The sequence below is a fragment of the Cervus canadensis genome, chromosome 1, assembly GCF_019320065.1.
Source record: "Cervus canadensis isolate Bull #8, Minnesota chromosome 1, ASM1932006v1, whole genome shotgun sequence".
Classification (NCBI taxonomy): domain Eukaryota; kingdom Metazoa; phylum Chordata; class Mammalia; order Artiodactyla; family Cervidae; genus Cervus; species Cervus canadensis.
Window position 1 is genome coordinate 117,001,053 of NC_057386.1, and position 9,861 is coordinate 117,010,913.

Sequence of the window (9,861 nt, forward strand, 5' to 3'; positions counted from 1 at the left end):
TACAGGTTTTGCTAAGGATTTGAAGTTTACTAAGTTGCTGACCCAGTTTTTAAAACATTAGGTACCTCTCAAAACAGCAAGCAGTGTGTCCTTCATACTCCATTCTCTCCTCTCCTCGAGCATTACATAGGACAGGAAAATACCAAAGTAGTGTGCCTCTAAAAAAGAAGAGGAGGTTGGCATGAGGGAAGGTGACTTTCTTTCCAGATAAATTGATTTGCACAGCCATCTGAAGCTCAGTTTTGAGAGCAGTCAGCTGAATGGTCTTCACCACACGGCTGCAGGCAGGGTGGGGAGAATCCTATTAGACTCTCTATAGGAAGGCGGGGGCAGCAGCTCTCCACATGCTGTTCTATAGGGGCTGTCTCACCGTGGGATTCTTGCCTCTAGAGTCAGTACAAATTGGCCATAAAGAGCAAGCTTTATTTTCCCAGAGACCAAGATCAGAAACAAATTTCCGTTGTGAAATGTACCTAATAGTTGAAATTCTTTTGACTGTTCATCTAGGCTCCCCAAACCCTTAGTGGCCCTAACTTGTAAAGTTATATCATTTTCTATCATTTTTGCTACTTCCCCAAATGATAAGAATCTCTTACTGGTTATACTGGTTAAATTGTCCTTGTGACCAAACTTAACAGTTTTCCCTAAAAAAGAAAAAAAGGAGAGAGGCTTTGAACTTTTAGTTGTTTGTTTCTCATATATATCCTTGTTTGATGTGTATGTGACTTGTTTTCTGCTGTTACAGATAAGCTAGCTTGCTAGCCACGCGTCTGTAACATTCTGAAATATGTTCTCCCCTGACATGCAAACTGTCTTTCCAGACTTCTGTGCAGAATCAGGTATCATTTTGTAGGTAGCGATAATGTGGATTTCTTTTAAATGAATGTTGTTTCAATTAAATCCTGTTTCTTTGAAGTTAATTTACAGTGAAAACAGAATGATAAATGTGGTTATTTTAAAGGGTGAGGCATGAAGCTTGTTTTCAGAGTTATTCTGAGAAGCAGTAACATTAAGAAGGTACTTTATAGAGTTTTCTTGAACTAAATCTATAGCTTCTTTTTTACCTACTCAGTGTCCTACTCTTAACAAATTAACCTTTTAAATTTGGAAGGACTTAAAAGAATTTGACCAATAAGTGGTGTGGCATGTTTGCAAAGGCTGATGAATCTTGTGCACACATTCCTCATGTTCAAGGCCATTGAGCCAGGTTCATACTCTACTTCCCCTGAGCAGTGCAGGGCCTAGAAGAGCCCTGACAGATGGATGACTCATTGTATAGCACTTGCTGTTCGCCCAGGATTAGAAAATGCTCAATCCCAGAAGTCTAGCAGTTGATCTTTTGCTTTGTTTTGTTTTGTTTTAAAATGCTAGACTGTGGCGCTTGGTCCACATACAGATTAGCTTTCCAGAAGCCTTTGTCTTAGATGTGAGCACTGCCTAAGACCTTCCAGGTTACACAGTCCTTTTAGAGAACATTGCAGCTTGGCTTGGTGTCCTTTTTTTTGTTCCCGGCCCTCCTGGTTGAGAAAGAGAAGGTGATAGAGATTCTATCAACAGTATATTAAAGATAATTATAACTAAAGGGGAGAGATTAATAATTTACCTGTCTAACATTTTTGATTAATTTACATTTAACCAGAAGTTAAATTTGTTGGTAAATCTGTTAGGGAAAGTCTTGGGTTTTTCTTAGGCAGCATGCAGTGAGGGAAAGTTATCACCTCGGTTCCTTAGAAGAGCCCAGAAGAGGAGGTAAGATTTTTTTAAGGATCAAAGAATGAAGAAGAAAGGCCAACTGAATAGTTGAGAGTGTGTTTTGGGGCTGTGACCGGCTGGTGGTGCCATTCGGTTGGTGGGAATGATTGTCATTGAACACACTTGTGCTGAGAACCTTCTCTGAAGTAGTCAGACGGGATGCATGCTGCCTCTTCAAACATGGAACTTGGGAGTCTGGTGGGGAGACTTGGTTGGCATGGTTGGAAAGAGGTTATCGCTCAACTCAGACGGAGAGAAGGAGTCGGTGGAGGAATAGGAACACAAGAGGAGCCTTGAGGCATAGCACTGTTGTGTGTGTGAGTGGCGCCTCCTCAGTCAGAGGAGATCCATCACAGAGAAGGGGACCTCATGATTTGAGGCAGGGGATGATGCGAACTGATTTTTGACAAGGGCAGTGAAGAGTGTAAGTAGGGGAGAGAGAGAGAGCGGGACGGATGCACATAGCACAGCAGGCAGTGTGGGGGAGCCTGACTGGGGTGTGCAGTGACGGTAAAGAGGGGCACCCCAGCTGGCAGCAGCAGCCTGTGCATGCGTGAGGAAGGCTGTGATAAGTTGAAAAGGAGCGCAGGGTTTCTTGCTTTGAAGATGAGCGATAGGATGGTTGTGTGGAGTCATGGAAAACCCTGTCATTGAGCAGTTCTGCCTTGTCCCCTTTATTTAGACCCAGGTGGGGAGGATGAGCATAAAGGAGTGACTTGACTGGAACAGCGTCCTTAAGGAAGTGAAGAGGATGTGGTCTAGGGTGTGGCTTTAAAGGAGTAAGGGCAATGCAGTGAGGTGGTGGGGGAGGCAGGAGACGGAGCTGGGAGAGCTGGGCTTGGCCTAGAGCTTTATCATTCCAAACAGCCCTGTGGGTCTTAGTTGACCACCATCTCCAGCATGAGGAAAGGGGTTTTCCCAACTAGCAGGAGGTCAGAATGGGCTGAGGTGGGCACGTTGCACTAGTTAAGTGTAAACACCTCACCTGGGGCTTAGGGCTGAGGGACTTCCAAGCTCTCCTGGGTTTCCAAGCTGAATGGCGTGTGGAGGGAGGCGGTGCTTGTGCGCCGCTCTGACCACTGTCTCCTCCCCAGCACTGGCCATGGGTCTCTGTGTCGCCATGATCGCCTTCGTCCGCCTGCCCAGCCTCAAGGTCTCCTGCCTGCTTCTCTCAGGGCTTCTCATCTACGATGTCTTCTGGGTGAGTGTTTCCCCAGAGCTGCTGCTCTCCTTCAGGTCTGATTGGAACATTCACTCCTGAAAATGTACTCAATACCCCAAGTCTGCTGGCCAGGGTACCTCCTGTCCAAAACCACTCCTCCGGGCCGGCACTGCACCTGTTGGAAGATGAGTGGGCCTGTGTGCGTGGAGACCTGTCAGAGTAGAGAGTCCGCGGGTGACTCCTAGGTGAGGAGGGAGCACAAGTCTCTCAGCCCTGGAGCATGGCCAGCTCAGCTCTCAGGGCTCCCTCTCTGGGTGTGGAGAGAAGAAATCTGCAGCGCACAGAAGAGCAGAGATCTTTCCTCGAAGCATGCAGTCGGAAAAGCCTGATGCTGCAGTCCTGAGACTCTGCTCTCAGGAACAAAGAGGGCTGGTGCTGAGATCGGGGTGCCTCCAGTTCCCTCCGGTAAAGGTGACTCTCCCCCGGCAGGTGTTTTTCTCCGCCTACATCTTTAATAGCAACGTCATGGTGAAGGTGGCCACGCAGCCGGCTGACAATCCCCTTGACGTCCTGTCCCGGAAGCTCCACCTGGGGCCCAACGTTGGACGCGACGTCCCGCGCCTGTCTCTGCCTGGAAAACTGGTCTTCCCCAGGTAGGACTGGTGGCCTCGTCTCGGGAGGGTGAGGACCCCGCCCTCCTCTGCCCCTCCGGTCCCCACTTTGTCGTCGTCGTCATCAGCATTCTGATGCTGGACCAGGAAAGGGTTGTGAATCATCTCCACCTTACAGATGACAGGACAGGAGTACTGCCAACTTCCAGAGATGGGTCATTCAGTGGTGCAGGTGCAGCTTGTTAATGATTGACTGACGGTATCAAGCAGCCGTCAGTAACAGCAAATAACAACAGTTACTGCTGCACTGCAGTTTAAAGTTGGCTAGAGGGAATTAACCGGAGGATCTGGGTCCTTTTTTTTTTACTTTTCCAACATTTGTAAAAATGTGTTAATGCTAAAATTACAGAGTCCGTGGAACTATAATCTTGGAAAAATTAATGTGCTGCTTTCACCTCACATGTCTGGTAGTAGTCGGGTGCTTACTGGAAATCTCAGCAGTGAATGTGTGACACGTGGTGAGTTGACATCTCTAGAGGCGGCAGCACTACGCGGACGCTTCAGCAGCCGCTTAGGTGGTGCTGTCCCGAAGCGCTGGCTGCTGCAGACCCTTCTTCCAGTACTCTAGTGGCGTTCAGTCTCCACACTCCTCTTAACAGCCAGTGCTGTTAAACCAGGAGCGACCGCCATCAGCCGTCAGATAAATTCTTTGACTTCTTAAAAAGCGAACAGACCTTGAGCAGGAGGAGGAGTGGGGTTGTAGAGGGCGAACCCCTGACGTGTGACCCTGCGTTCCAGCTCCACAGGCAGCCACTTCTCTATGTTGGGCATTGGAGACATCGTGATGCCTGGACTCCTCTTGTGCTTCGTCCTGCGTTACGACAACTACAAGAAGCAAGCCAACGGTGACTCCTGCGGTGCCTCCGGACCCGCCAACATCTCCGGGCGCATGCAGAAGGTTTCCTACTTTCACTGCACCCTCATCGGATACTTTGTAGGTAAGAGAACCGGGGAGGCTGCATGCGATCCCCTCCCTGACTGTCCTCCAAGCGCTGGAGTTAACCCAGATCTTGCAGCTACAGAGGCTGGAGGAAGAAGAACAGTCACTCAAGTCGTTGTTATAAACAACCACAGAGGGGAAAGCAACACCTGACCCCGAGGTGAGGCCAGCAGCCTCGTTCCCTATCCGATAATAGTATGTTTGAGGGACATTGTAGGAGAAGTGTGGTCAGGCCTCAGACTGAGAACACCTGCCCCACGGCGATGGAGCAGTGTGTGTGCTTAATTACATCTTCAGCGTGAGTTTAATGGGTGCCATGTTTATTTCCTGTGCTGCTTGACAGATATCCCTTCATCTGCTCTAACATTTCCGTCACCTCTGACCCGGACTCTCCCTTGGCTAGTGTTTCTCTAGCCAGCTGTTTCGGCTGGACGGGGAGAGACGGTTGTATGTCTGCCCTGCATGAGCTGCAAGAGCGATGGAGAGGAGCATCTCGCTCACCTCGGTGCCTCCTGCTGAGGGAGCATTGCACAGTTCCATGGCGCTTTCCTAGGCCTGTGCTCATTTCCACACCAGCAGCTCCCAGTGGGCCAGGGCCACTGCCCTGAGGCTCAGAGATGTGCAAGGTCACACGGCTGTCACAAGCAGCAGGGTTAGAACTTGAACCCAGGTCTTTTGCCTCCAACTCTGTCGTCACCCAGCTTCCCCGTGGCACTAGTGGTAACGAGCCCACCTGCCAATTCAGGAGACATTAGAGATGCGGGTTCCATCCCAAGTTGGGAAGATCTCCTGGAGGGAGGAGGACATGGCAACCCACTCCAGTATTCTTGCCTGGAGAACCAAAGAGTCGGACACAACTGACGCAACTTAGCACGTCCACACGCCTGTCATCATCATATATATTGGAGACGGGGAGACCAGGCATGCTGGGGGCTGAGGTGAGGCCTGGAACCAGGGACTTGGCCACTTACAGGTCCTGGGAATTCTTAGTTTTTAAAAAGCTGTGCTGCTCCCTGTTTCTTTACCTGCTCAAGCTAGGTATGTTACTCCCTACCACTGGAGGGAGTGTCACATTAGAGCTATACAGTCTCAGGACTGTGCCGCGAAGCCATCAGGTAACAGAGGTTCTCTTCCCTCGGGCTGGCCGCTTGGAGTTACTCACCAGCGTTTCTCTCCCCGCAGGTCTGCTCACTGCGACTGTGGCGTCTCGAATTCACCGAGCAGCCCAGCCTGCCCTTCTCTATTTGGTGCCATTTACCTTATTGCCACTCCTCACGATGGCCTATTTAAAGGTGAGAGAGGCAGTTACAAGCCAGTGAAAGCAATAATATGGCATTGACCCTGGACTTGGCTAGGTATTCCCCTTGCTTCAGACCCTAAGCTCTTGATCTTGGGATCTTTGTGTGTGTGTATGTGTGTGTGGGGGGGGTGGATTTTGTTTTTGCTAACCTACTATTAGCAACCTCTTCCAGATTGTTAACAGCCATTGGCTGAAAATACTAATGAGTTAGACCCCTCACCACCTAGTCACGGATTACCCTTAAACCCTGCTGCAGAGACTTCTGTTTCTCTTAAAAGCAGCATGCTGTTGCCACCTAATAGCTCTTTTAGTACTCTGCATTAAAGTTTGGAAATAAGAAATATAAAACCTGAGGGCCTTATCTGATTTACAAGGTTTATACCATCACCCACATTTTACAGACAAGGAAGCAGACACAGAGGTTAATATGAGCCTGGATCATTTGACTCACAAGTGGTTGAACTGCCCCCAGGACAGAGTCAGAGCCCTTTCCTGCTGGGGGCGGGGGGAGGACGGCCAAGAGCCCTTCTAGCGAGTTCTTCAAAGAACTGGGAGGTTACTTTTCAATGAATAAAATGTGAATGTTCTTTGATTCTGCACAGAATCAATCTGCTCTGAGGTCAGGAGTCAGGAAGGGCTTGTACATAGATAGGTGTGCCTCGATCTGAAACGTGGCTAAAGTTCTGTCTTTCCCAGGGTGACCTACGGCGAATGTGGTCTGAGCCATTCCACTCCAAGTCCAGCAGCTCCCGATTCCTGGAAGTATGATGGATCACAGCGGGCAACCAGAATGGCCTCTCAGTCCTTCTCTGTCAACGTGTGGTTTGTTTCCTCTGAGAGCTGGCCTGGTACTCGGAGATGCACCTGTGTAAGGACTGCCGTGTGCCCAGATTTTGCATTTTGGGGAGCGAGGTGCTGGAGCCTGTGTGGTTCCTTCTCTTCCTGCCGCCGGAGAGGTGGAGCCCCTCCTGGAGTGACAGGTCCTCCCCCACCCCCCAGCGCTCCTCCCTCCCCTGTTTTTATGGATCTGCACCAGACTGTTACCTGTGGGGGACGGAGATGTGACTGTTGAAACTGACAACGGCAAGGAGTCGTTCTGTACCTTTGAACACTAAAAGGATGAAAACCTCAGCAAACTGGTTTCTTCAGTGAACCCTCAAGAACTTTGGGACCAGTTTCCTATGGGGGACTCAGTTTCAGAGAACTGAGACAGAAGCTCTTCTGTCGTTATATTCTTCTTTCCTTTTTTTGGATTTATTAAATATTTTCTGTGGTGTGAAGTGACTTATTAAATCCACAGACATTGAGTGACTTCTTACAACATACACATAAGAATTTGTTGTAATGAGTTCATGTCCACCCAGACGTCGTGTTGGCAGTGAACGAGGGCACGGTTTTTATACGTACATACACACCCACATGCACATAGATATATATGAATAAACAGAAATTAAAACCCGCTAAGCTCATGCTGTGTAGCAGACAGGGGCTTGCTGTAATTTCTAGCATGTAGAGCAGTTCACGCTGGCTTCCTTGTATACAGACAAGCGCTGCTGTCTCTCCCTCCACAACTGAACGTGCAGTTAAAAACCAGTATAGTATTTGTACTGATAGACTCATGGACTATAGGGGACTCTCATTTGGTTTTGATCAGTGTAGCAAATTAGGGATGAAAAGTTACAGCTTTTTGACCCACTGTTTTGTTTTGTTTTGTTTTTTACAGGCCTCTTCCTCACAGGGTTTTCAGTAGTTTCTTCTTGAACCGATGCATGTATTATAGCAGCAGGTGTCTCTGCTTTCTGATCATAGTAATGTACTACTTGTAAATACATTTTTCTATTTTCTATTTTTTTTTTTTGTATTTTTTTTTGGCCTTTTGTTTCATTGGTGTGCTGTATTTTCCATGCCCTCACTCCTTTAAGAAAAAAAAAGGAAAAAAGCAACACGAGCCTGTCCTTGCTGTTGTGATTACAGTCTTGGTTTCCCTGTGGTGACAGCTGGGTACTGGGGACAAATGTCAAACGCCCACCCCCCGAGTCGGGCCCTCCGTTGCAGGAATCGCAGCCCAAGCTTGCGGCTATGGCCTCGACTGGGGAGCCAGCGTCCAGGCTGTGACTAGTGTGAGTGGCGTCCGCGGACTGATGGGGGAATGGCCTGTCACCTGGATCGAGAGAAGCCGGGGATGAGCCTGTACAGCTGAGAGCATGGGCTGGAGCGGGACCCCATGGCCGGAGGTCGCGGGCTGTGGCGTTCACAGTGGGCGGTGCACGTGGCCATCAGCGTGCTGCATTCCTCCATGTCTTCAGGCCCCACTGAAGGCGGTTCGGTTCTGTTGTTTTGTTGGTTTTTTGTTGTTGTTGTTTTTAATAAGTGCCTCCTTTCTAGCCTCTGTTACCTCACCTTCACTTTTGGGTGTTGGTACCAAGCGGAGTTCCCGTCACCACCTACCTGCTCGGCCCATCCAGGAGACCTGCGGCGTTCCCTGCAGCTGTGGTCCATCCTGCACACGTCCCGGGACAGAGGCGTCCGCTGCCCACACAGCTCCCAGCAGCCTCTGGGCTCAGCGGGGACGGGAGTGCACGGCGCGACCCCTGCTGAGGAGCCGGCCCTCTTCCCTAAGCCCTCGAGGGTGCTGGTGGCAAACCATGGGGCGGGGCGAGGCGGGGGGGGGACTCCTCCACAGTGACCCTGATTAAGGACAAGTGCCGACCATAGTCAAAAATAACCTCCTGGCAATTGGTCATTTTCATTTTTCTGACTTCATTACAAAACTAAATTCCAGACAGACAGAATCTGTCATCTCTCCTGTGCAGGTTTAGTTGGGGGGATACCCATACAGGACTCCTGAATGTAATCTGGATTCCAGTTGTAGTCTGCAGAGCACTTGAAACTCTTGACAGTGACCACAAATGTTTCTTTTGTTGTAAATTAAGCCCAGGAGCCACGCCAGAATGTGCCCGGTTCGGGAGGTGGTGTGGTCTTCTGACAGGGAAAGGTGCAGGGCGGGGTGCAGTTAAAGTGCGTGCTTCCAGTTTCTCCTTCCAGCCTCCCTCTCAGCCTTGCTTGATACATCCTGGTCTTTTCCTGGTTTCTCAGATATTATTTGAGTTTCAGAGTTTTCTATCTAAGAAGTCTCTTGCATTAATTAGGCAAGGGATGTTGGCAAAGTTCCATCGTGGACTGCCCCCCTGACCCCCAGTCTGGGGATCTTTTTCGTGCAACGAGTCTGCATGTTGGAACTCCCACTAACTCGCAGTCACCTTCTTCTTTCCAATTTGAGCTAATGGGGAGATGACAGCAGTTTATCCAAAACCTAGCACGTCCCATTACTATTGTTACCACTTATGCTTTTTCTGAATAAGACAGCTACACAGTTCCCTGTGCAGGAGCAGTTCAAACTGGGGAGACTCGGGTGCAGCAGGCTACTGTGTGAACTGCCTTTGTAGCATGCCAGCACAGGCCTTGGTTAAGCAGGGAAGTTGTGTTACCCACAAGAAAAACAAAAGGACTAGTTGTCTGTGAGGCTGGGGGGAAGGGAGCTCTGTTTCGCCGATAAAGTGTTAAAAAAAGAATCCGCTGTGCCTGTGTAGCAGTGCTCACGGTACCGCCAGCCAGATCCAGCGTCGTTCACAGATGTTGTTTTGTAACGTCTGACGTGTCACAGCCTCGGAATGTAGCAGTGTGGTACACACGTGAATGTCAGCTCTGCAGTTCTCCTCCACAGAGGCTGGCCTGACAGGAGGCTGAGGAGACCAGCCCGCTCGGCTCCTGGTCCTCCGGTGCGTAGGGGCCCAGACAGCCTCCTTCCTTCACTCAGTCCCGTTGCTTTAGCAGTTCCCAGCGATGGAATCACTTCAGGAACCAGGGCTCCTAACACCAGTGTCAACCTGCCACAGAAGTTTGTACTGAAGAGCTGTGACTAGAATCAGAACCCGGGCCCTCCCCTCTTCTCGGAGGGATAAGCCAGGTAAGAGACTTTCTTGTTTCTGTTTTAATCCAGAAACTCCATGCCCACGCAGTTTACACACTGCGTTCC

General features: G+C 49.6%; 1 protein-coding gene across 1 annotated transcript in view; it reads left to right on the plus strand.

The window, feature by feature from the left end:
• The window catches only part of SPPL3 (signal peptide peptidase like 3), a 95,455-nt gene extending 87,784 nt beyond the window's left edge, over positions 1–7,671 (plus strand). Inside the window, exons 7-11 of the mRNA XM_043438911.1 lie at positions 2,847–2,953; positions 3,404–3,567; positions 4,324–4,523; positions 5,708–5,817; positions 6,522–7,671. Of these exons, the coding sequence (XP_043294846.1) occupies positions 2,847–2,953; positions 3,404–3,567; positions 4,324–4,523; positions 5,708–5,817; positions 6,522–6,593 (653 nt within the window). The 3' untranslated portion in view covers positions 6,594–7,671. The remainder of the gene's footprint in view (positions 1–2,846; positions 2,954–3,403; positions 3,568–4,323; positions 4,524–5,707; positions 5,818–6,521) is intronic.
• The last annotated feature ends 2,190 nt before the right edge of the window (positions 7,672–9,861 follow it).